At 48.5% G+C, this 27,697-nt stretch overlaps 1 protein-coding gene across 8 annotated transcripts in view; it reads left to right on the top strand.

Moving 5' to 3' along the window:
• Positions 1-27,697, top strand: part of wdr27 (WD repeat domain 27) — an 838,472-nt gene that overhangs the window by 530,151 nt on the left and 280,624 nt on the right. For 7 of the 8 annotated variants that reach the window (XM_070889135.1, XM_070889136.1, XM_070889139.1 and 4 more), the window contains one exon: positions 18,982-19,080. The exons of the other annotated variant lie outside the window; for it this stretch is intronic. In XM_070889135.1, the coding sequence (XP_070745236.1) occupies positions 18,982-19,080 (99 nt within the window). The remainder of the gene's footprint in view (positions 1-18,981; positions 19,081-27,697) is intronic. 8 annotated transcript variants of the gene reach the window in all.

Genomic DNA, 27,697 nt, shown 5'->3' with positions numbered 1-27,697 from the left:
CGTTCCGGGTCATGAATTCCTTGAATTCAGCACTAGTGAAGCACGGCCCATTGTCGCTGACTCGGACATCAGGCAAGCCGTGCATGACAAACATGGCTCGTAGGCTTTCAGTGGTGGCCGTGTGTGTGCATACAGGCATTATTGCACAGTCAATCCATTTTGAGTAAGCATCCACGACAACCAAAAACATTTTACCTCGGAATGGGCCTACATATTCGACATGGATCCTCGACCACGGTTTAGATGGCCATGACCACAAACTTAGCGGTGCCTCTCTGGGTGCAATGTTCAACTGAGAGCAAGTGTTGTACTGACGCACGCATGACTCTAAATCTGAGTCGATGCCAGACCACCACACGTGGGATCTGGCTATGGCTTTCATCATTGGGTGGGTGTTGTGCAGTTCTCAAATAAATGTGTCTCTGCCTTTCTTGGGCAAGACTATGCAATTGCCCACAAAAGACAGTCCACCTGCAGGGACAACTCGTCTTTGCATCTGTGGAACAGCTTAATCGCTTCCTGCATCTCCACTGGGACACTGGACCAGCTCCCATGGAGGACACAGTTTTTTACCAAGGGCAGTAAAGGATCCTGGCTGGTCCAGGTCCTGATCTGGCGGGCCGTAATGGGGGATTTCTCATTCTCAAATGCCTCCATGAGCAAGTCCACTGGCTGTGTTATTTCTACCCTGGTGGTGGGCAATGGTAGCCGACTGAGAGCATCTGTGCAGTTCTCTGTGCCCGGTCTGTGGCGGATTACATAGTTGTATGCCGAAAGCGTGAACGCCCAACTTTGGATGCAGGCAGAGGCATTGGTATTAATCCCTTTGCTCTCCGAGAATAGCGATATGAGTGGCTTGTGGTTAGTTTCAAGCTCGAACTGGTGCATTTTTTTTACCCCGTAAATGCATGCCAAAGCCTCTTTTTCAACCATGCTGTAGGCCCTGCGGCCTTGGACAAACTCCTGGATGCATACGCAACCGGTTGCAACGTTCCCGATTCATTAGCCTGTTGTAACACACACCCGACCCCGTATGACGACGCATCGCAAACTAACACTAATCGTTTACATGGGTTATACGGGACAAGCAGCTTGTTAGAACACAGTAAGTTTCTGGCTTTCTTAAAGGCAGCCACTTGTGAATTCCCCCAGACCCAGTCGTCTCCCTTGCGCAGTAGCACATGTAGAGGTTCTAGCACGGTGCTTAACCCAGGTAGGAAATTACCAAAATAGTTAAGGAGTCCCAGGAACGACCGCAGCTCCTTCACGTTCTTTGTTCGCGCACGTTCTTGATGGCCTCCATCATGGCGTCGGTGGGTCTGATGCCGTCTGCTGCGATTCTCCTTCCTAAGAATTCGACTTCCTGTGCCAGGAAAACACACTTCGAGCGTTTCAACCTGAGCCCCACGCTATCCAACCGACTGAGAACTACCTCCAGATTCTTCAAGTGCTCCATGGTGTCCCGACCTGTAACCAATGTTGTCCTGGAAGATCACTGTGTAAGGAACCGACTTTAGCAGGCTCTCCATGTTCCGCTGGAAGCTCGCTGCGGCCGACCGAATCCCGAATGGGCACTGGTTGTAGATAAACAGACCTTTGTGCGTGATGATGCAGGTGAGCCCTTTCGAAGACTCCTCCAGCTCCTGCGTCATGTAGGCCGAGGTCAGGTCCAGCTTGGGGAATGTCTTCCCTCCAGCCAGGATCGCAAATAGGTCATCTGCCTTGGGTAGCGGGTACTGGTCTTGCAGTGATAAATGGTTAATCGCTACTTTATAGTCCCCGCAAACTCTAACCGTAACGTCCTCCTTCAGTACCGGAACAATCGGACTAGCCCAGTTGTTGAATTCTACCAGCTCGATGATGCCTTCACGTTGCAACCTGTCCAGCTCGATTTCCACTTTTTCACGCATCATGTTCGGTACCGCCCGAGCCTTGTGGTGGATGGGTCGCGTGCCGTGCACCAAATGGATATGCACTTTCGCCCCCGAGAAGTTTCCAATGCCTAGCTCGAATAACGATGGGATCTTGCTTAGAACCTGGGTACATGCGGTGTCGTCGATGGACGAAAGCGCTCGGATGTCATCCCAGTTCCAACGGATTTTCCCCATCCATCTTCTGCCAAACAATGTGGGGCCATCCCCTGGCACAATCCACAGCGGGAGTTCGTGTACTGCTCCGTCATAGGAGATTTTGACTTCTGCACTGCCAATTACAGGGATTAGTTCCTTGGTCTTTGTCTTTAGTTTGGTTTGAATAGGGTTGAGCTTGGGCCTGTGTGCCTTCTTTCCCCACAGTCTGTCGAAGGCCGTTTTACTCATTATGGACTGACTTGCCCCCATGTCCAGCTCCATAGATACTGGAATGCCATTCAATTCAACTTTCAACATTATTGGTGGGCATTTTGTCATGAACGTGTGTACCCCATACACCTCTGCCTCCTCAGTATGAGTTTCCAATTCAGTCTGATCCACTGTTGATCGATCTTCCTCTGCAACGTGGTGGTTTGCAGGGTTTGCAGGGTTTGCAGCTCACCTGCACATTCGTTGGAGGTGTCCCATTGTTCTGCAACCAGTGCACGCATAGTGCTTAAACCGGCATTGATGGGGCCGATGATCACCTCCGCAGCGCCAATAGGGTGTTAACTGCCTCACATTAACAATTGATGGCGGACTCTGGGTCAATTGAGGTCGGGCCACAGCAGCCAGCATCTACGTTCTGCCATGTACATTTCTGCTCAAAACCAACGTTACTTTATGCACAGTATTGGCCGAAACTTCTTTGTTCTGCAACATCTGCTTGATGTTGTCACTGGTGGACATAAATGCCTGAGCTATCGTTATGGCTTTACTCAGATTCAGCGTTTCTACAGTCAACAGTTTGCGAAGGATTGTCTCATGTCCGATGCCCAGTACAAAAAAGTCTCTGAGCATTTCTTCTAGGAATCCCTCAAACTCACAATGTCCTGCAAGACGCCTTAGTTCGGCGACGTAGCTCGCCACTTTCTGGCCCTCCGATCGTTGATACGTGTATAACCGATATCTCGCATCAAAACGCTTTCCTTAGGATTAGGTGCTCCCGGACCAGCGTAAACAATTCTTCGTAGGATTTCTCTGTTGGTTTTGCCGGGGACAAGAGATTCTTCATGAGGCCATAGGTTGTTGCCCCACAGACAGTTAGGAGGATCGCCCTTTGTTTGATGGCATTCTCGTTCCCTTCTAGCTCGTTGGCCACAAAGTATTGGTCGAGTCTCTCCACGAAGGTCTCCCAATCGTCCCCTTCTGATAACTTCTCCAGGATGCTGACTGTTCTTTGCATTTTCGCGCGGTTGTTCGTTACCTCGTCGCCAATTGTTATACTTATAATAAATGGTCAGGCTGAGTACTGTGTGTAATGAGCAAGTGTGACCTTAGCTCCTTTATTAAGATTCCAGAGTGCAGGTACCTCGTGGGTGGCCTGCTTATATACTGTGCTCCTCAGTGATGCTGGGATCCCTTGGGACTCCAACAGGTAGGCCCTCTGGTGGTCAGGTGAGATACATAGAAACATAGAAAATAGGTGCAGGAGTAGGCCATTCGGCCCTTCGAGCCTGCACCGCCATTCAATGAGTTCATAGCTGAACATGCAACTTCAGTACCCCATTCCTGCTTTCTCGCTATACCCCTTGATCCCCCGAGTAGTAAGGACTACATCTAACTCCTTTTTTAATATATTTAGTGAATTGGCCTCAACAACTTTCTGTGGTAGAGAATTCCACAGGTTCACCACTCTCTGTGTGAAGAAGTTTCTCCTCATCTCGGTCCTAAATGGCTTACCCCTTATCCTTAGACTGCGACCCCTGGTTCTGGACTTCCCCAACATTGGGAACATTCTTCCTGCATCTAACCTGTCTAAACCCGTCAGAATTTTAAACATTTCTATGAGATCCCCTCTCATTCAAGTTACAAGGGGTTAAATACATAACAGTGGGCATCACCTTGGTGCCAGTTAAAGTTTAAGTTGATTAAAGTTAAATTTTATTTAACCCTTTCATGTTAAGGAATCACCAGTGTGTAACGGTCCAGCTATCTGAGACAATGCGCACACGGTTATGTTGAATAAAACATTTTTTAGACGACCATTGGTCTGAAATCGTAAGTATCACAGGCAAAAACACCCCACCCCCGCCCACACCCCACTTTGTCAACCATTGACATCAATCAAATAGTCAACATGTCCAGCAACACAAAATACAAATGCAAAGCAGGAGGGTGGCCCCCTCCCCCCATGCATTACAACAAATTGCATGGACCCAGATGGAGATATAACACAGCCATCACCTGTGGACATTCACCTCACTTTCTTTCCCCCCTCCCCTTCTTCTCCCCACCTCTACCCCTTTCCCTCCTTGCTCCACACCGCCTGGCCGAAGAGCTTTCCAAGCGGTGCCTCGTTGGGGGGGATGAAGGCAGAGGCGGTGGTTGGACTGGAGCGGGGGGTGCCGAGGGGGGAACATTCTCCGATGCAGAAGCAGGATCTTGGTCCTGCCTCTCATTTGTCGTTCGCAGTGGTGGTGGGAAACTGAGGGGTGGAGTGCCACGCTCCGGAACTACTGGGAGGCCTGTGCCAGCAGTGTTCCTGGCTATCGTCTCCAGGGCCTCCGCTATCTGCGGAACCTACTCAGTCATGGTGGTCAGCTGTTGGGATATGCCCCCCAGTGCATCGAGGATCTGGTCACCAATGTCTACAGTCCTCCTGGACAACTGTACCATCTCCCCGCTCTCATGTGGCGCTCGTGGACCAGACGTGCCGCGTCCACGAGGCCTCCGCGGGGTCGGTGCTGTCCTGGGGACAAATGGGGTGCCCTGAGGCGAGGTGCTTGGACCCGGTACCTCCAGAGTGGAGGCGGGAATGACCGGAGGAGTACTAGATGGTCTTGGGGTGGAATAGCTTCTAGAGCGTGGCGATGCAGGTTCCTCGAAGTCCACACTCTCATCCATAGAGAACAGACCCAGCAGATTGACGGGCGAGAATCGGAACTCCTCAGCATCAGATGTAGGATCGTCTGGCAAATCTGGCCCCATGCCCCCACCTTCTGGTCTCTGTGGTCTTGCCTTAAGTCGCGCTGCTGGCTGAGCTGCAAAACACAATTGAGGTTATTAGAGTAGAAGAGGGTGCTAGGGTCACAAGGTGATTCCAGCGCTACACACAACATATGCACGACAAAAGCACCACCGTTATCAAAATCATCACCGACGTCACATTTCATGACCATCAACACATTCTGCATTGCAAGAATTTTCATTAGGCCAGCCTTATTCATAGGTCAATTTTAGAAATCATCTATCATATATGATTGTTCGGATATCAGTGGGCGTGGCATCTATTGACTTTACATCACGCAATGGTGTAAACTTTACTCACATATTGCAGAAGATAGAGGTACGCGGAGTCAGAGGAAATGTATTAGCATGGATAGAGAATTGGCTGGCGAACAGAAAGCAGAGAGTCGGGACAAATGGGTCCTTTTCGGGTTGGAAATCAGTGGTTAGTGGTGTGCCACAGGGATCGGTGCTGGGACCACAACTGTTTACAATATACATAGATGACCTGGAAGAGGGGACAGAGTGTAGTGTAACAAAATTTGCAGATGACACAAAGATTAGTGGGAAAGTGGGTTGTGTAGAGGACACAGAGAGGCTGCAAAGAGATTTAGATAGTTTAAGCGAATGGGCTAAGGTTTGGCAGATGGAATACAATGTCGGAAAGTGTGAGGTCAGCCACCTTGGGAAAAAAAACAGTAAAAGGGAATATTATTTGAATGGGGAGAAATTACAACATGCTGGGGTGCAGAGGGACCTGGGGGTCCTTGTGCATGAATCCCAAAAAGTTAGTTTGCAGGTGCAGCAGGTAATCAGGAAGGCGAATGGAATGTTGGCCTTCATTGCGAGAGGGATGAAGTACAAAAGCAGGGAGGTGCTGCTGCAACTGTACAGGGTATTGGTGAGGCCGCACCTGGAGTACTGCATGCAGTTTTGGTCACCTTACTTAAGGAAGGATATACTAGCTTTGGAAGGCATTACCTTATGATGATAGATTGAGTAGACTGGGTCTTTACTCGTTGGAGTTCAGAAGGATGAGGGGTGATCTTATAGAAACATTTAAAATAATGAAAGGGACAGACAAGATAGAGGCAGAGAGGTTGTTTCCACTGGTCGGGGAGACTAGAACTAGGGGGCACAGCCTCAAAATACGGGGGAGCCAATTTAAAACCGAGTTGAGAAGGAATTTCTTCTCCCAGAGGGTTGTGAATCTGTGGAATTCTCTGCCCAAGGAAGCAGTTGAGGCTAGCTCAGTGAATGTATTCAAATCACAGATAGATAGATTTTTAACCAATAAGGGAATTAAGGGTTACGGGGAGTGGGCGGGTAAGTGGAGCTGAGTCCACGGCCAGATCAGCCATGATCTTGTTGAATGGCGGAGCAGGCTCGAGGGGCTAGATGGCCTACTCCTGTTCCTAATTCTTATGTTCTTATGTTCTTATGTACGTCGCATCACTTCAGAGTCTGCAGATGCTTGCTTGGCCATCCGGGGGTGCTTCCCCTCGAGTGTGAGCACCCGCTTCTCTATCTCAGTGATGTCGCTGGGAACTGGTGGCCTCCCCCCCCCACCCGTGCGTCTCTGCACAGACCTCATCGCCGATAGCTTCTTCTGTAAAAGGTAACAGGACGACATGGCATGAGATCATTGCGTGATATCCTTGCTAGGTACTGTCACAGAGACTGATACAACACATAACCGACAGCTATAATCATGATTATTATGATAATTATCATTCTTTACCTAAAGATGTACACCATGAATTCCCCCATACTTTAACTACAACATTCCCGGTAAAAGTGAAAGACCTCACATCTGATGATAGTCACTCATGACTCTTACAAATCAAATTATTTAAATACATAAATAAATGTAATACTCTTGCGGATCCGACAAGATCGTTGCATCATTTGCGACATTGGTTGCCCTCACGCACCTCGTTGGTTGCCGACGAGACCAGCTCTGCTATCTCGGCCCATATCTTCTGGTATGCCTTTGGGGTGGGCTTCCCACACCTTCTTCGGTCAAATCACTCCAGCATAACTCGACCTCCTGTAGGAGGGTGGCATTTGCCTCGTCCGAGAACCTCCTCACTCTTTTGCGTCCTCCAATGTGCTCCTCTCCCAGCTCACTGCTCTCGCCAGCGTTAGTCTCCACAGCGTGTTGTGTCTCCTCCTCCTCTCCCTCCATTATAGGCACAAAATTCGGGCAAATATCTGGCTGGTAACAGCTAATTTTTTCTGCCCAATTTGCTTAAAGCTCGAAACTCTCCCTCCTTCCTCCCAAAGCAGCCACACCACACCCACACATGCCTTCATTCCCTCTCAGCTCCCTTTCTAGCTGTCTCCTCTTCTGCGCATGTCATGATGACCCTTAACCTCCTGAATCACGGGAATCGAGTGTTGCCATGTCTTTGCTAAGGATGGTGACACTTTACGGCAGAAGGTCAGAGAGATTTAACGCTAACGCCCATTTCATATCGCTCGCAGTAACACCCAATTTAGCGGCTTTGAGAATGGGCGACAAGCCGGTGATATGAAAACCCATTTTTACCGCCCACGCCGGAAATGCCACCCATTTTGGGCGATCTGCACAAAAGTGTAAAATCTAGCCCAATCTGTTTTAGTGATGTTGATTTGAGGGATAAATATTGCCCCAGGATATCAGGGATAACTCCCCTGCTCTTCTTCGAAGTAATGTCATGGTATCAGAGAGAGCAGTTAGAGCCTTGGTTTAACGTCTCATCTGAAACTTGGCACCTTCGACAGTGCAGCACCCCCTCAGTCCTGCACTGGAGTGTCAGCCTAAATTTTTGTGCTCAAGTCCCTGGAGTGGATCTTCTGATTGAGTTGAGGGTGCCACCGACTGAGGCACAGCGGACATTCATACAAGTTGTTGTTGTTTCGTGCTTTTCTACTTCCTGGGGTAGATTTTAAACCCCAATGGGTTTCAAGATCTAAATTTAAGGCCTGAGGTATTTTAATTTGGGAGGCCTAAGCTGCATGCTGCCAGTCAGCTCCAGCGGGGCAGGGAAGGCTGCATCTTTCCTTGTGGGGCCCAGTGGGCACTCTTGCTCCTCTTGACCCCAAAAAGAAAAGTTCTTCACTTAATCTTTGAGGGCCTCGTCGTCCTTCCTGACAGCTGTTGCTCTGCCTTCACCTGGTGGGAAAGCTTCACCACTCTACCCCGGGTAAAACTACAAATAGGAGTCCCTTTGGCATAATAGGACCCCGCTTTCCATTGATTCGTGAAGCACCTGCTTGCTTCGGATGCTTCAACCATCTAACTGCAGTGACCACTTAAGATGGTTGCCGGCAGGATTCCAGAAGGAATAGGGTAGTAAGCAATGTTCCCGCTAAGCTGTGTGGCCGGGCAGCCACAGTCATCTGCAAGGCCCCGCGCAGGCTTTTCCAATGTAGATACCGCACTTGCACAAAAATTTGAATGGGCCGCGCATTGGGGGAGGCAGGTCAAGCAGGAGGCATTGCAGTTTACGGGGAACGTTTATGGTAATGTAGGATGCTCCATTTTAAAAGCTCCACTCCCCCCACCGCACTGTTCCCGCTAGGCGGAGTGGGTTAATGTCGAAGCCCCCCTCAAGTACAAAATCAAAGATTTACACATATTCAAAACTTTGGGAGTTTCCATTGAGACTAGCACAATGTATTAACAAAGGGCTACAGGCTTGGGTTTAAGCTGTGATAAAGAGTGATTAGCCATGATCTTTCCAGTTGAGATTCTGTAAGGAGCATCAGGGAAGTTTTCATGAATAGTTATGACTGTAGTTTAGTCCTCAAACAAAATCATGCAACTTTGCTCGGTCCGTGACAGACTGCATCTAGAAAGAATGGGCTCAATTTTCCCCAAGCCTGTTTTCTGGTGTATAGCCAGAGTTACGCTGCTTATTTAGGTCCAGAAATGCGCCAGAAAAACATGTCCAAACTTTCCCCGATGTTTCTACTGTAATCCGGAGCCGCACAGCGTGGCCAGTCGCCTCGGGGGGTGGAACTTGCTGTCTGCGCCCAAAAATGCAGCAGGGCCTTCTGCGCATGCGTGGGAAAAAAAACTTGCGTTCTTGACGTTGCTGAAATCGCCGCACATGCGCAGGAGAGCTCCGAGTTGGTAATCGGCTATTTTTAAAGAGCAGGTTGTGTGTGTGCCAGAAGGAGTGTTGAAAAATCGCAGCTGCATGCAGAAGGAATGCTGTGTGTAAGAGCATTTGAAAAGGTGCTGTGTGTGTCTGATAGCAGCTGCAGCAGTGCAAGATGCAACGCGGACCAAGGACCAAGAATTTCTTGCTGGAAGAAATGGAGACACTAGTTACTGTGATTGAGAACAGATGCAAGGTGCTGGATACCAGCAGAGGTCACATAAAAGCTCCACCAAAAGAAATGAAGAAACGCTGGAACCAAGTTGCAGAAGATTACTGCATAGTGGTGAACACCAAGAGATCTGGAAGTGTAAAAAGAAATGACAGGACCTTGGTCAAGTAGTTAGTGTAAGTAATATTTTCATTTATTCAATGCAATTGTAAATGTGACCAGCTGTATATGTCCCACCCAGCAGAAAGACACCCTCTCTAAAAAGTTGTATTCTCATCTTTGCAGAGGAAAGTGGTCCACAACAAAAGGGAAAGAACTCGAACAGGAGGAGGCCCGGCAAATCTGCACCCACTGACACCCTTGGAAGAAAGGGTCACTGCTTTGATGGTCCTGCCTGGAGAAAAACAATCAGTACTGCACAAGCTGGGCCCACACTCAGGGGAGAGGGTAAGTCCTGCAAATTCATCATGACCCTTCAAATCAACCTGCTGCCTGGCCTGCTATGTGTGAGCCTACTCATGCCACCCATTCTGCCCCCCTCCTCTGCTGCTAACCATTTGACTTCTGTTATATCTTGCAGAACTTGAAGATGCAGAAAAAGATTCAGAAGCGGACGAGCCTGAAGAGGAGAACATCTTCCAATCCCACCCTCTAGACCAAGAACATGGGGGGGAGGGGGAGGGGATGGAGCTGGATGAAGCTCCCCCTGTTGTACTGAATATGGAGGAGGTGCCGCTCATGGAGTTGTCAGCCCCTCCTGTGGCTAGTGGTTTGAGTGCTGGTGGGATTTTCCATGGTTTCGCACCTTCCGAGGCTGCGGTCCCAGTCGTGGGGTACAGCAATGCACACCCAGGGCCCCATCGTCCCAGGCTACGGGTTCCATTGTTGGGGTGTAGTGAGGCAGACCCAGGGTGAGGGGAAGGAGAGCTCGACCATGATCTCCTGAGATGCAGGATGTAACAGATGTGGTTCAGATGATGTCATTGAGTGCGGAGAGCCTTACCCGATCACTCCTGAACACCATCAGTGGGGTGAGTGATAAGGTAGCAAGACTGTCGGGAGAAGTAACAACACTCTCATGAGAAATGGGAACGATATCCGGGACCATCAGTGAGGGAATAGTGGCCATGAGGGAGGGAATGTCAGAGGTATTGCAAACCATGTCACTGGCCATGAGGGAGGGAATGTCAGAGGTAGTGCAAACCACATCACTGGCCATTAGGGAGGGAATGTTGCAGGCCGCTGAGACACTATCTGGGTGCATGAGGGACGGCATGTTGGAGTTAGCTGCTGCAATAAGGGAACACGCCCAGACCCCGTGCCCATTGACAGAATCAACTGCCACTCCCACTGCAATCCCCACACCAGCCTCTGAAGAGCCCCAAGCCGGGCCCTCCAACTTGCTGCCTGACGCTGACGTCCCCACCGTCAAGAGGTGCTCAGTACCCGAGATGTTAGAAGGAATAAGCTTGGTACCAAGCCCAAAATCACTGCGCCACCACCTGTGGGCAGGGGTGGTGGACAGTCCAAGATCAAGCGCAGCGGGCGGTCGGTCTTACACTAAGGCGGATGTGAGATGCTGTTGTTGATAATGTTATTATTGTTACTGTTCTCAAATTAAAAGTTTTTTGTAAGTTATGTAAAATTACAAGTTTATAAGTGATCGTAACGTTTTTAAGTGATCTTAAAGAGTTATATTAAAGTAAAGTTTGATACAAGAATAATTTTATTAAGTTAAGTACATTGTAAACTTTTGAATAAAATATATTTTACATTAAAACTGAATCATGTTCCATTAACACAACACAACATTACGGAACAGCTCCAAACAATAAACATGTCCATGTAGAATAGTTGTCGCTGAGCCCTCAGGCATCAGTAAAGCGTTCACAGATGAGCTGCTGGCGCAAGGCTCGAGCAATCGTTAAAGGAGTACGATGGCCTGCCCTCCTCCGCCGTCGTGCTCCGGCCTCAGGCACTTGCATGTCTTCCTCATCCTCATCATCATCCTCCTCCTCCTGCTTGTCACCTGCATCTTCCACGTCATTATCATCAGCCACTCTCACCACAGGTGGGTCTTCCAGTAACAGGTGCTGCTGCCTCGTGATGGCTAAGTTATGCAGCGTGCAGCACACAACAGTGAACTGACCGACAATCTCAGGGGAGTACAGCAAATAGCCTCCGGAATGGTCCAGGCATCGGAAGCGCTGTTTCAATATGCCAATGTCCTCTCAATGATGCTGCATGTTGCAATGTGAACATATTGTATTGACAGTCAGCTTCCGTCCGGGTTATGCGTAGGGGCGTCATGAGCCAGGTGGCGATGCCGTACCCTTTGTCTCCCAGTAACCAGCTCTGTCCTCTGGCTGCTGCTCAAGCATGGCAGATATAACGCTGTCGTGTAGGATGAACGCATCATGGATGCTGCCAGAGTATCTTGCATCGACTGACATGATGCGATGCATGTCGTCACACACGAGCTGCACATTAATTGAGTGGAAGCCTTTTCTATTCCTGTACATCTCGGAATCCTCCAAAGATGCTCGGAAGGCGATGTGGGTATAATCAATGCAGCCCTGTACCTTTGGGAAACCAGCACTCCTTGAGAAGCCCACAGCCCTGTCATGGATTGCTTCGGCGGTCATGCGGAACTTGATGTAGTCATTCCTACGCGTGTACAGTGCAGCCGTGACCTGGTGAATGGAGACATGTGTTGCATGCTGAGAGATGGCACACACATCCCCAGTTGTAGCTTGAAACGATCAGGAGGCATAGAATGAAAGTGCAGCTGTAACTTTCACTTCAACTGACAAAGCAGTCCTTCTGACGCTTCCGGGCTGCAGGTCTGGTCTCAACAACTCATAGATCTCACGGACAACTTCTTTGCAGAAACGCAGCCTTCTGACACAGTCTGCATCACTCAGGTGCAGGTACGAACGCTATACCCGAGGTGGGTAAGGCCTCCTGCCAGCAGCCTACAGGCTCTGATGTTCCTGATGCGATGAGTTCTAACCAATTGTCTCCTACGTAGCACCATGATGCAGAATGCTTGCACAAGGTATGGCATTGTCAGTATTGCCCACATACTCAGGAGGAGGATGAAGGAGCACCCATGGAGCACTGCCGGGGGAGTAGCCTACTACTGATGTACATTTTAGACTTTTAATTTAATTTTAGTTTACTTTTAAACTTTGAATCAACTTGAGAAACTTTTTAAACAATTTGGGAAAATGTTTAAACTTTTAAATAACTTGGAGAATTTTTCTTTTGAAACCTCTGGAGAAACTTTTAAATAACTTTGGAAAACTTTGGAAGAAACTTTTAAAACATCCCTCAGAACTTCAGCGGACAGCTGACCTTCCTAATGCCTGCCCCCAACCAAGCCGCGGGTCACCTACCATCAAGGGCGCTACTCGGCGCCGAGCTTGCAGCCAACATCTCGCCGTCGGCAATTAGGCTCAAAGAGCAGTGCCTGGTCTCCAGGTGTCTTGGACCCCCTTGCGACTGGACCAAGACTTTGCTCAGCTAAGCCTGTGTGGTTGCCAGTGTGCAGCGGCCACCCCACGTTAAAAGAACTCACGCACAGGCATCTTCCACTTCGTCAACATGAAGTTCGGGACCTGGAACGTCAGGACCCTCATCGACAACTCCAACAGCAACAGGCCGGAACGCCGCACCACCATAGTTGCCCGGGAACTTAGACGCTTTGACATCGACATCGCTGCCCTAAGCGAGACCCGGTGGGCAGGAGAAGGCTAGCTCAAGGAACAAGGTGGAGGTTACACCTTTTTCTGGAAAGAAAGACCAGAAGAAGAATGCCGCCTTCACAGAGCCGGCTTCGCCTCAAAGACTCCCCCTGCGGAGTTAATGAACGCCTCAGGACTCTCCGACACACCCTCTCCCGGAACCAATGCACCACAGTCATCAGTGCGTACGCCCCAACACTCGATGCAATGGATGAGACCAAAGAGGGTTTTTTATTCCAACCTCGAAATATCCCTGTCCGGCATCCGCGTGGGCGACAAATTGATCCTCCTAGGTGATTCAACTTCAGGATTGGCAAAGGCACAGCCCTCTGTGGAGGCGTGATTGGCAGAGAGGGGGTCGGGAAAGCCAACTCCAGCGGTACCCTATTCCTGACAAAATGTCTAGAACATGAATTCCTCATCACCAATACCCTGTTCCACCAGAGGGACAAATACAAGGCATCGTGGCAACACCCTCGCTCCAAACACTGGCACCTGCTCGACTGTGTCATCGTCTGAGCCAGGGATCGCAAGGATGTGCGCATCACTTGCGCCATGACAGGAGCTGACGACTGCTGGACGGACCACTGCCTAATCCGATCCATCATCGACATTAACATAGCCCCAAAGCAGAGGGGATAGCAGAAGCAGTGCCGCAAAAAAGTCAATGCCGGGGCACTTAAAGACCCAGCTAAGAGAGCCCTATACAGCCAGTGCCTCACAGCTAACCTGGCGTGCCTTGATGACTCTGAGATGCTGAATGCCCATAGTGCTTGGTCTGCCCTCCAGGCCTCCATAACCAGTGCCTGTGAAGAGACACTTGGTCACTCAACCAGAAAACACCAGGACTGGTTTGATGAAAATGATCAGGAGATCGAAGAACTAATAGATCGCAAGCGCAGAGCATTTCTGAGCCTCAAGCAACAACCAAACTCGGGAGCAACAAAGCAACATTACAGACGGCTCCAGGCTAAGGTCCAACAAAAAATCCAGGACTTAAAGAACAGGTGATGGATGGAGAAAGCACAGGAGATACAACAACTGGCCGACACCCACAATATGCGAGGATTCTTCATCGCAGTCAAGGCCACCTACGGTCCCAACTCTCAAGGCCCCACCCCACTGCTAGCCAAGAACGGGGAAACACTCATCAAGGACACTGAGGCTGTCAGGGCCCACTGGAAGTAGCACTTTGAAGATCTCCTCAATCGAGACTCTGCCTTTGACTCGATCCCGCAGCATGCGACCTACCACCACCTCAGTGAAACCCCAACGTTGCACGAGGTGGGAAAAGCCATCAAACAGCTCAAGAACAACAAGGCTACGGGAGCGGATGGAATCCCTGCTGAGGCGCTAAAGTATGGTGGAGAGGCGCTGTTGGCGCAGATACATGACCTCATCTCTCTCATCTGGAGGGAGGAGAGCATGCCGGAAGATCTCAGAGATGATCGCGACCATCTTTAAAAAAGGGGGCAACAACAGGGGAATCTCCCTGCTATCAGCCACTGGAAAAGTTGTCGCTAGAGTTCCCCTCAACCGTCTTCTCCCTATGGCCGAGGAGCTCCTCCTGGAGTCATAGTGTGGATTTCGTCCCCTACGGGGCACAACGGACATGATCTTTGCAGCGCGACAGTTGCAGGAAAATTGCAGGGAGCAGCGTCAGCCCTTATACATGGCCTGCTTCGACCTTACAAAGGCCTTTGACACTGTCAACCGCCAGGGTCTATGGAGCGTCCTCCTCTGTTACGGATGCCCCCAAAAGTTTGTCAACATCCTTCGCCTGCTCCACGACGACATGCAGGCTGGGATCCTTACCAACGGATCCATTATAGACCCAATCCACATCCAGACCGGGGTCAAACAGGGATGTGTCATCACCCTAACCCTCTTCTCAATCTTCCTCACAGTCAACAAGCTCCCCGCTGGAGTGGAACTAAACTACAGAACCAGTGGGAAGCTGTTTAACCTATGCCGCCTACAGGCCAGGTCCAAGATCAACCCAACCTCTTTCGTTGAGTTTCAGTACGCGGATGACACCTGCGTCTGCGCATATTCTGAGGCTGAACTCCAGGATATAGTTGATGTATTTACTGAAGCATATGAAAGCATGAATCTTATGCTAAACATCCGTAAGACAAAGGTCCTCCACCAGCCTGTCCTCGCCGCACAGCACTGCCCCCCAGTCATCAAGATCCACGGCGCGGCCCTCGACAACGTGGACCATTTCCCATACCTCGGGAGCCTCTTGTCAACAAAAGCAGACATTGATGCAGAGCTTCAACACCACCTCCAGTGCAGCCTTTGGTCGCCTGAGGAAAAAAATGTTCGAAGATCAGGCCCTCAACTCTACCACCAAGCTCATGGTCTACAGGGCTGTATTAATACCCGCCCTTCTGTATGGCTCAGAGACGTTGACCATGTATAGAAGATACCTCAAGTCACTGGAGAAATATCACCAACGGTGTCTCCGCAAGATCCCCTGGCAGGACAGGCGCACCAACATCAGTGTCCTCGTCCAGGCTAACATCCCCAGCATTGAAGCACTGACCACACTTGATCAGCTTCGTTGGGCATGCCAGACACGAGACTCCCAAAGCACGTGCTCTATGCGGAGCTCCTTCACGGCAAATGAGTCAAAGTGGGCAGAGGAAACATTACAAGGACACCCTCAAAGCCTCCCTGATAAAGTGCGACATCACCACTGACACCTGGGAGTTCCTGGCCAAAGATTGCCCTAAGTGGAGGAAGTGCATCCGGGAGGGCGTTGAGCACTTCAAGTCTCAACACCGAGAGCATACATAAATCAAGCGCAGGCAGCGGAAGGAGATTGCGGCAAACCAATCCCACCCAACCCTTCCCTCAACAACGGTCTGTCCCACCTGTGACAGAGTCTGTGGCTCTCATATTGGACTGTTCACCACCAAAGAACTCACTTCAGGAGTGGAAGCAAGTCTTGCTCGATTCCAGGGACTGCCGATGATGATGATACATAATTAAATTTAAACTTTCAAAGAAGCTCAAAACGGCAGGAGAGCAGGCAGCACAGGTTCGCAATTCTCTCTGCCCCCCACCTCCCCAAGGACTGTATGGATGGACCACACCCAAGGGTCTTGTGTCCTCTCCTCTCTTCCGCCTCACCCCCCCCCACCCCCTTGAGTCTTGTGACCTCTCTCTCCCTCCCCCCTTCCCCTCCCTGGGCATCGGCTGTCTACGACCCTCTCCGGTCTCCGAGTGTGTGCCTTCCTGGTCCGCTGTGGCTCCCGAGTGTGTGCCTTCCTGGTCCGCTGTGGCTCCCGAGTGCGTGCCTTCCCGGTCCGCTGTGGCTCCCGAGTGCGTGCCTTCCCGGTCCGCTGTGGCCCCCGAGTTTGTGCCTTCCTGGTCCGCTGTGGCTTCCGAGTGCGTGCCTTCCCGGTCCGCTGTGGCTCCCGAGTGCGTGCCTTCCCGGTCCGCTGTGGCTCCCGAGTGCGTGCCTTCCTGGTCCACTGTGGCTCCCGAGTGCGTACCTTCCCGGTCCGCTGTGGCTCCCGAGTGCGTGCCTTCCCGGTCCGCTGTGGCCCCCGAGTTTGTGCCTTCCTGGTCCGCTGTGGCTCCCGAGTGCGTGCCTTCCCGGTCCGCTGTGGCTCCCGAGTGCGTGCCTTCACGGTCCGCTGTGGCTCCCGAGTGCGTGCCTTCCCGGTCCGCTGTGGCCCCCGAATGTGTGCCTTCCTGGTCCGCTGTGGCTCCCGAGTGCATGCCTTCCCGGTTTGCTGTGGCCTCCGCTTCTCGCCCCTAGCCCAGGCCGAATGGCCTCCGATTTACTTAACTGTGCCGATTTCTTTTACTCTCTGCAAGGGTTTTCTCGAGAGGCCACATACGCTGGCCTAAGCAGAAATGGAGTAACTATCAGCTCGCCAAAGTTCACTAAATGGCCAGAATTGGCGTTGGTGGCTGTTTACGCCCTCTTTGGATGGAAAAAAAAGTACCTAAAAAAAACGTAACTAATGGAGTTACGCTGGTGCAAATTGCTTGGGGAAACTGGATTTTTAAGTTAGGCCAGAAAAAGCAGCCTGCTCAAAAAAAACGGCGCAAATCACTGGGGAAAATTGAGCCCAAAGAAAATACATTTATATACTGCCTTTCATGACGACGGATTTTTTAATGGCAATAATGTTGATTTAATGAATCAAAAATGTGTTCTATGTCTAAAAGCACATTTCTGTTCATCATGTAGTCGAGCCGACAAATTCAGTGCTTTTTTTTTGTCATAAACTTTTCATTACAACATTCTTTTCTGAGAAGTGGACAGTTTAATAAATGAACTATTTGTCTAAAAAAAAATCTGAAGTCATGGAGTAAAATACTTAATTAATCATATTACTTCTGCAACCCAGATTAACAGTAAAAAAAAATGTTAGTACCATTTCTAAGCAACTTTACGTGGAGCGCATGAAGAGTTTTCTGAAAAGTAAATAAATGAATGACATCAGCTACATGCCCAATGGCACATGATTTATTATATCCTGTTTTTCGAGGTTTAATTATCCATAAAAAGCACTGCAACAAAGTCACTTATTTGATTTATCTCACAAGTCTAATACTTTTTATTCAGCATTATTTTGTTTGCTGTGACTTTGATAGCACTGATGCAGATAAGGCTTGAATCACTACAGGCGGGATGTTTGTGCAATGCTGTAATTTACATCCAGGCCCCAGTTTGGACTTGCCCACTAGGAAACGGAGGAGAATATGGTAAGAGACAGAAGACCCAATGAGGCACATACCAAAGCCCTGAGATAGGGAATGCTGGGATGAGAAACTGGGGATGGGTGGTAAGAGCAAGGAAAGGCAGCAAGATGTAGAGGGACAGTCCTTAAAGAGGAGCATTCATACTTTAAATGGCTATTGGGGGAACAGCAGGAAATCCTGTCCTACAAGTAGTCAGGTTGGGCGGACGTGTCGCCTGATCCCACCCCAGCTGCCCTCCCTCCAGCACACACCAACCCTCCCATACCCCACTCCCCCCTCCCCCGCCTGCCCCACCACACCCAGTGAGTCCATAGATCACTCCATCGAATTACCTCCTACTGAATGATTAACTTCCTTCATCACTGCTTTCTCTTTCATTTCCCCATACTCATTTTTACTCACATTCATCAGAAATATTTGTCCAACCTGTTATTTGGTGCATGAGTCAGAAAATAAGACTATTCGGCCAGATTTGCCCACCACCGGCCCTCAGTTTTCTGCCCAATAAAGTGAATGCATGTAAAATGGCAGGCTGGTGAAGCAGGAAGATCTGGCCATTGTATGACAATGATTTTTCTTTGAATTCTGAGCATATTTAGAATCATTCCTGTCACCAACACTAACTTTGTTTAATTGAAATATCTGTGAATGTAGACTATATATAATAATAACATTTGCCATGGGTAATGTTACTGTACCAATGCTTAAAACATGCAGCAAATTCATCACCACTATTTTAATGGAGGTATTAAAATAAATGAGTTAAAACCACTGTTAAAATAGTGGAGAGAGGAAGGTCACTTGAGCATGTTAAATATTTGTACAATAACATCAGCGAAGGTCATTTCTACCTTGTAGAATCAAAGTGCTATAATAATTAGAGGCATATTTCTATGGGTGGTATGGTTTGGATGAATAAAAGGGAGAAACAAATTTAATAAAACCATTTACCAGAAGTAGCCCCTTAACAATAACAAGGGACCTCATTGATTTAAAACAGTTAATGGAACAAAAGAAGCTTTTTTTTAATAAAAAATGAAATTGTAAGTATATGTGCAGTGCCAATGTCTGATTCAGTAGTGTTTACCCATTCCTATTGCTGCTCTTTACAGGCCTATCTGTTTGAACTTGGCTCCAGTAACTTCATCCACAAGTTATCGGGACATACAGAAACTGTCATTAATTTAGCATTCAGCTCCTCTGCACCCAAGGTAATCCATTTTCATTGTACTTCCTGAATGAATGGATCAATTGGTAAGCAAGTATAGAAAAGCTACTACAGGTATCCACAATTTCTGCAGCAGAGTATTTATTTACTGATACAATGTACAAATATTTATTTTCTGTCAACTGAGCAATGTAAAATGCATAACAAAACTATTATTTTGGTGAAATATGAGAACTATTTTATTTCTTTCTTGTAGTCATGTGTTGGTCATTAGATGTCGTGACTTGCTTTAGTATTGTAAAAGCATCCTGAAAGAGAGGTTAGTTGCGTGGTTTGTTTAGTGGGCCACTTTTCTAACTGGTCAAAAAATCTTTGCAGTTTTAAGTGACAGAAATAGTTTGCTGCTGTAGTATGCGCCTGCAACTGATGTCTGGAAAGAGCTGCTTTGTGAAGGATTAACAGCAGGGACTGCGGGTGCTGGCTTTATCCTTCGAGGTGATGGAGGTTGCACATTTGGGAGGTGCTACTAAAGAAGTCTTATCGACTTGCTGCAGTGCATCCTGTAGAGAGTACACACTGCTGCCACGGTGTGCCAGTGGAGTTGCATGAGCCTGGCCTGTATTGATGTACCCTCTTTTCCTTTGTAGAAGTACTTTCCCTCATTTCCTTTGTATAGCGACATGTGGGGACTTATGGCTCCAAACCTATGCTGTACCAATCCATCATGTAGCACATCAAAGTTCCAATATGCTGTGTCTCTGTGCCACTCTGTTGTAATTCCCATTTAAGATCAAAGCAGCACTGCAGGATAAATTAGCTTTGCTTTATTTGTGGGAATAGTATTGCAGAGCATAATAAGGGATGCAATTCAAGAAGAGTTGTCTCACAAGAGCATGAACAAGTCAGCATTGATTTATGGAAAGTAAATCATGTCTGACAAACAAGATATGTAGACACACCCGATGAACTGGTAGCGTGCATTTGGATTTTTAGAGCCAGTTTCGTCTAGGGACATTGCTCAAATCAGAATATATCTTTGATTTTCCCTACTGTGAGCAGCAGCTGTTAAAAATGCTCTTTAATGGCAAACCGCTTTATGGTAGGAAAGTGGAGGAACTGTTGGAGGGAAATAAAAGCCAATTACAGTACCTTCAAGTTATTCCTGGATTGGCATCAAAGGAAAGTGCATCCCACAGTGGAACCAACTGCCCCATCTATCAGTCTGGAGAGGGCCCACAGCTGCAGCCCCTTTGTGATTTTACCAGAGGCTTTTGCGCAATGCATCATCATGTGGCCCATTGTTCTGAACCAGACTTTGGCGTTCTTGTCACAGATACCCAATGAGATCAGGCCCAATGCGTCACTTTCCCAGGAGTGAGCCCTAGAAGTCCATCACACTCAGGATCTGGATGAGTGATCACTTGACAATCATTATGGGAGTGGATGACCTCAGATGCTTACGTCTTAAGTATCAGCTTGGGTTACCCTTTCTGCTTTTGTACAGAATCCCCAGGATTTCTCTTAACTGGCTGAGCTAGTCTTCTGTTTTCTGCAGCGATGGGGCAATTTTAGCAGGAGCAGAACATGTTATGAGAGGATATGCTTAATCCTAGATCTTCAGACACCGATCCAATCACTCTCAAGGAGGCCTATTTTCACATTGTGAACTGTCAATGCCATCCAAAGTATCTGAGGCTCGTTTTTCTTGGTTGCAGCTACCACTACAACATGATAGCCTTTGGTCTTTGCTTAACAGCCAGCATCCTCAGCCTCTTTCAGAGATTTGGTAACACCACAACAAACCATATCTAGATGACTAACGTACGAGAGGTACTTGTTGAAAGGATTGTTCAGGTAGTTCTCCAGCAAGTTCTCACCAGATTCTAGGAGCTCAATTTGAATTCTAACTGTGAGAAGTCTTACTTGACAGACAGACAATTGATCATAGTAGATAGGGAAGCGAAAATCACCGACTTCTGATTGTTATTCAGTGATTCCTGCTTCAAAGTCTGCATATGTGGATGTCAGGTGATAAGAGAATACGTTATGGACATGATGCTCCTCCCCATGATGCAATAGCCAACTTGCATCAAATGAGGAATGGCTACTTGGTCAAGGTACAGCAGTAAGAGTCAATGCTTTCAATAGAGGATTACTAGAACTAGAGGGCATGATCTTAGAATAAGGGGCTGCCCATTTAAAACAGAGATGAGGAGAAATTTCTTCTCTCAGAGGGTTGTAAATCTGTGGAATTCGCTGCCTCAGAGAGCTGTGGAAGCTGGGACATTGAATAAATTTAAGACAGAAATAGAGAGTTTCTTAAACGATAATGGGATAAGGGGTTATGGGGAGCGGGCGGGGAAGTGGAACTGAGTCCATGATCAGATCAGCCATGATCGTATTGAATGGCGGAGCAGGCTCGAGGGGCCGTATGGCCTACTCCTGTTCCTATTTCTTAAGTTCTTATGTTCTTATGTTCACAAGGTTGATTCCGGAGATGAGGGGTTGTCTTATGAGGAAAGGTTGAGTAGGTTTGACCTCTACTCAATTGGAATTCAAAAGAATGAGAAGTGATCTTTTCGAAACTTATAAGATTATGAGGGGGCTTGACAAGGTGGATGCAGAGAGGATGTTTCCACTGAGAGGGGAGACTAGAACTAGAGGGCAAAATCTTAGAATAAGGGGCCGCCCATTTAAAACTGAGATGAGGAGAAATTTCTTCTCTCAGAGGGTTGTGGATCTGTGGAACTCATTGCCTCAGAGAACTGTGGAAGCTGGGACGTTGAATAAATTTAAGACCGAAATAGACAGTTTCTTAAACGATAAGGGGATAAGGGGTTATGGTGAGCGGGCAGGGAGGTGGACCTGAGTCCATGATCGGATCAGCCATGATCGTATTGAATGGCGGAGCAGGCTCGAGGGGCCGTATGGTCTACTCCTGCTCTTATTTCTTATGTTCTTTTGTAGGATTAGCAATGATGCTGCTTGTGAGACTGGCACTCCAATGCAGCACTGAGGGAGACATCATAGGCAGTCCCTCGGAATCGAGGAAGATTTGCTTCCACTCTTAGAATGAGTTCTTAGGTGGCTGAACAGTCCAATACGAGAGCCACAGTCCCTGCCACAGGTGGGACAGACAGTCATTGTGGGTAAGGGAGGATGGGACAGGTTTGCCGCACGTTCTTTCTGCTGCCTGTGCTTGTTTTCTGCATGCACTCGGCGATGAGACTCGAGGCGCTCAGTGTCCTCCCAGATGCACTTCCTCCACTTAGGGTGGTCTTTGGCCAGGGACTCCCAGGTGTCGGTGGGGATGTTGCACTTTATCAGGGAGGCTTTGAGGGAGTCCTTGTAACGTTTCCTCTGTCCACCTTTGGCTCGTTTGCCATGAAGGAGTTCTGAATAGAGCGCTTGCTTTGGGAGTCTTGTGTCTGGCATGCGGACAATGTGGCCTGCCCAGCGGAGCTAATCAAGTGAGGTCAATGCTTCAATGCTGGAGATGTTGGCCTGGTCGAGGACACTAAGGTTGGTGCGTCTGTCCTCCCAGGGAATTTGTGGGATCTTGCGGAGGAATCGTTGGTGGTATTTCTCCAGCGACTTGAGGTGTCTACTATACATGGTCCATGTCTCTGAGCCATACAGGAGGGAGGGTATTATTACAGCCCTGTAGACCATGAGCTTAGTGGTAGATTTAAGAGCCTGGTCTTCGAACACTCTTTTCCTCAGGCGGCCGAAGGCAGCGCTGGTGCACTGGAGGCGGTGTTGAATCTCCTCATCAATGTCTGCTTTTGCTGATAAGAGGCTCCCGAGGTATGGGAAATGGTCCACATTGTCCAGGGCCGTGCCATAGATCTTGATGACAGGGGGGCAGTGCTGTGCGGCGAGGACAGGCTGGTGGAGGACCTTTGTCTTACGGATGTTTAGTGTAAGGCCCAGGCTTTCGAATGCCTCAGTAAATATGTCGACTATGTCCTGGAGTTCAGTCTCTGAATGTGCGCAGACGCAGGCATTGTCTGCGTACTGTAGCTCGACGACAAAGGTTGGAGTGGTATTGGACCTGGCCTGGAGACGGCAAAGGTTGAACAGCTTCCCACTGGTTCTGTCGTATAGTTCCACTCCAGTGGGGAGCTTGTTGAGTGTGAGGTGGAGCATGGCAGCGAGGAAGATAGGGGACAAAAGCAGGAATTGGGTACTGAAGTTGCATGATCAGCATGCCATGATCATATTGAATGGTGGTGCAGGCTCGAAGGGCTCCTGCACCTATTTTCTATGTTTCTATGTAAGAGGCTACGGGCGACGACGCAGCCCTATTTGACCCTGGTCCGGACATGGATTGGGTCTATAATGGATCCGTTGGTAAGGATCATGGAGCAGGCGGAGGATGTTGGCGAACTTTTGGGCGCATCCAAAACAGATGAGGACGTTCCATAGACCCTTGCGGTTGACAGTGTCAAAGGCTTTGTAAGATCGAAGAAGGCTGGTGCTGCTCCCTGCATTTTTCCTGCAGCTGTCGCTCTGCAAAGATCATGTCAGTTGTGCCCCAAAGGGGACGAAATCCACACTGTGACTCCAGGAGGAGCTCCTCGGCCACAGGGAGAAGACGGTTGAGGAGGACTCTAGCGACAACTTTCCCAGTGGCTGATAGCAGGGAGATTCCTCTGTAGTTGCCGCTGTCGGACTTGTCCCCTTTATTAAAGATGTTCACGATCACTGCAACTCTGAGATCTCCCGGCATGCTCTCCTCCCTCCAGATGAGTGAGATGAGGTCATGTATACATACCAACAGAGTCTCTCTGCCATACTTTAGTGCCTCAGCAGGGATTCCATCCGCTCCCGTAGCCTTGTTGTTCTTGAGCTTTGCCTACCTCATGCGGGATTGGGGTTTCACTGAGGTGGTGGTGGGTTGCATGCTGCGCGATGGAGTCGAGAACACTCTCGTCAAAGGCAGAGTATCGAAGAGTTGAGTGAGTACTGCATTGTCACAGGTGCTGTTTTTAACATCAGATAATAAACATAAGAATGAACATAAGAAATAGGAGCAGGAGTAGGCCATTTGGTCCCTCGAGCCTGCTCCGCCATTTAATAAGATCATGGCTGATCTGATCATGGACTCAGCTCTACTTCCCTGCCCGCACCCCATAACCCTTTACTCCCTTATCGCTCAAAAATCTGTCTATCTCCGCCTTAAATATATTCAATGATCCAGCCTCCACAGCGCTCTGGGGCAGAGAATTCCACAGATTTACAACCCTCTGAGAGAAGAAATTCCTTCTCACCTCAGTTTTAAATGGGCGGCCCCTTATTCTGAGACTCTGCCCCTTAGTTCTAGTTTCTCCTATGAGTGGAAATATCCTCCCTGCATCCACCTTGTCGAGCCCCCTCATTATCTTATATGTTTCGATAAGATCACCTCTCACCTTTCTGAACTCCAATGAGTATAGGCCAAACCTACCCAACCTATTTTCATAAGTCAACCCCCTCATCTCCAGAATCAACCTAGTGAACCTTCTCTGAACAGCCCCAATGCAAGTATATCTTTCCTTAAATACGGAGATGCACGTAGTACTCCAGGTGTGGCCTCATCAATACCCTGTACATTTTTGCAGAACATCTTTACTTTTATACTCTATCCCCCTTGCGATAAAGGCCAACATTCCATTTGCCTTCCTGATCACTTGTTGTACCTGCATGCTAACTTTTTGTGTTTCATGCACAAGTTCCCCCAGGTCCCTCTGTACTGCAGCACTTTGCAATTTTTCTCCATTTAAATAGTAATTTGCTTTTCTATTTTTTCTGTCAAAGTGGATAACCTCACATTTTCCCACATTATACTCCATTTGCCAATTTTTTGCCCATTCACTTAGCCTGTCTATATCCCTTTTCAGGCAAACTGAGGTAAAAATTGAAAATGCTGGAAGTACTCAGCAGGTCAGGCAGCATCTGTGAAGAGAGAAACAGTTAACGTTTCAGGTTGTGAGAACTGGAAAAAGTTAGAGATGTAACAGATTTTAAGCAAGTGCAAGGGCGGGGGAGAGGAGGAAAGAACAAAAGGGAAAGTCTATGATAGGGTGAAAGACAAGAGTAATTAAATGACAAAAGGTATGATTGTACAAAGCAAAAGGAGTTGGTCATGGGACAACTAAAGAAACAAAAGATGAGTCTAGATGAGATGTAAATGGGAATGGCAGAATCAGTAACAGAGGTTATGGCCTGAAATTGTTGAACTCAATGTTGAGTCTAGAAGGCTGTAAAGAGCTTAAACGAAAGATGAGGTGCTGTTCCTTGAGCTTGCGTTGAGCTTCATTGGAACAGTGTAAGAGGAATAGAGAATTAAAGTGACAGGCGACCGGAAGCTTAGGGTCACGCTTACAGACTGAATGGAGATGTTCTGCAAAGTGGTCACCCAATTGGCATTTGGTTTCCCCAGTGTAGAGGAGACCACTTCGTGAGCAGCGAATACAGTATACTAAGTTGCAAGAGGTACAAGTAAATCGCTGTTTCACCTGAAAGGAGCGTTTGAGGCCCTGGTGAAAGGTGAGGACAAGGGGAACCCTATCGTGGTTCTGGGAGGAAGGGGAAGGGGTGAGAGCAGAAATGCAGGAAATGAAACGGACACGGTTGATGGCCATCAACCACGGTAGAAGGGAATCCTCGGTTGAGGAAAAAGGAAGACATATCGGAAGCACTAGTATGGAAAATGACGTCATCAGAACAGATGTGACAGAGACGGAGAAACTGTGAGAATGGAATAGAGTTCTTTCCACCCCTCATCCCTTTCCCTGCCCCTACACTTGCTTAAATTCTGCTATATCTCTAACTTTTTCCAGTTCTGAGAAAGATCATTGACCTGAAACGTTAACCCTGTTTCTTTCTCCACAGATGCTACCTGACCTGCTGAGTATATCCAGGATTTTCTGTTTTTATTCCAGATTTCCAGCAACCACAGAATTCTGTTTTTATAATAAGCTGAGGCCCTGTCTACCTGCTCAATTGGGCATAAAATATCTCATGGCGCTATCTGAAGAAGAGCAAGTAATTCTGCCGGTGTCCTGGCTGTTGTGTATCTGTAAAGCATGCACTCCCATGTCCTGCCACCAGGGAGCTCATTCCCTGAAGTTCCAAGGGATCCCAGCATCCCTTGGGAGCACTGTATATAAGCCGGCCCCGAAGGCCTGTTCCTCACTTTGGAGTGTCTTATTAAAGACTGAGGTCACTGTTACTTTAACCTCCCTGTGTGCAGTCTCATCTGTGTTAGGAACACAATAACTGGCGACGAGAATACGAATCCAACGCAAAGATTCAGCAAACTGTGGGCATCCTGGAGAAGTTCTCAGGAGGGTGAGGACTGGGAAGCCTATGTCGAACGGCTGGACCAGTACTTTGTAGCCAACGAGCAGGACGGAGAAGGAAGCGCTGCAAAAAGGAGAGCGGTCCTCCTCACAGTCTGCGGGGCATCGACCTGCAGCCTCATGAAGAATCTTCTGGCTCCGGTGAAACCCACAGGTAAGTCGTATGAGGAGCTGTGTACACTGGTTCGGGAGCATCTTAACCCTAGGGAGAGCGTGCTGATGGCGAGGTATCGGTTCTACACGTGCCAGCGATCTGAAGGTCAGGAAGTGGCGAGCTGCGTCGCCGAGCTAAGGCGACTTGCAGGACAATGTGAGTTTGATGGTTACCTGGAGTAAATGCTCAGAGACTTTTTTGTACTGGGCATTGGCCACGAGATCATCCTACGAAAACTTTTGACTGTAGAGACACCGACCCTCAGTAAGGCCATTGCGATAGCACAGGTATTTATGTCCACCAGTGATAACACCAAACAAATCTCTCAGCACACAAGTGCTAGCAATGCTTATAAATTAACTGGAACTGTGTTTGCGAGCAGAAATGTACAGGGCAGAACCCACGCGTCTGCAGCTGCCAGCAGGTCTCAGGTGACCCAGATCACTCAGAGTCCCCAACAAAGAATGAATGCAAGGCAATTCACACCTTGTTGGCATTGTGGAGGCTTCCATTCAGCCTATTCATGCCGCTTCAAAGGGTATGTTTGCAAGAGCTGGGGAACAATGGGGCACCTCCAACGAGCTTGCAAACGAGCTGCAAGCTCTGCAAAACCTGCTAACCATCACATGGCAGAGGAAGATTGGTCCATGGTGGATCAAAGCAATTTCGAGCCTCAGAGAGAGGAGGCAGATGCTGAAGTACACGGGGTGCACACATTTTCGACGAAATGTCCACCTATAATGCTAAACGTAAAATTGAATGGCTTACCCGTAGCCATGGAACTGGACACTGGCGCTAGCCAATCCATCATGAGTAAAAAGATGTTTGAGAGACTGTGGTGCAACAAGACATTCAAACCAGCCCTGAGCCCCATCCACACGAAACTGAGAACGTACACCAAAGAGCTTTTCACTGTCCTGGGCAGCGCCATGGTCAAGATCATCTATGAGGGCACAGTGCACGAACTGCCACTCTGGATTGTCCTGGGCGATGGCCCCACAGTACTTGGAAGGAGCTGGCTGGGCAAAATCCGCTGGAATTGGGGTGACATCCGAGCACTATCACATGTCGATGAGGCCTCATATACCCAGGTTCTGAACAAATTTCCTTCCCTTTTTGAGCCAGGCATTGGAAACTTTTCCGGGGCGAAGGTGCGGATC

The sequence above is a fragment of the Pristiophorus japonicus genome, chromosome 9 (genome assembly GCF_044704955.1).
Source record: "Pristiophorus japonicus isolate sPriJap1 chromosome 9, sPriJap1.hap1, whole genome shotgun sequence".
NCBI classification, from domain to species: domain Eukaryota; kingdom Metazoa; phylum Chordata; class Chondrichthyes; family Pristiophoridae; genus Pristiophorus; species Pristiophorus japonicus.
This window is presented reverse-complemented; position numbering and strand designations above follow the sequence as displayed.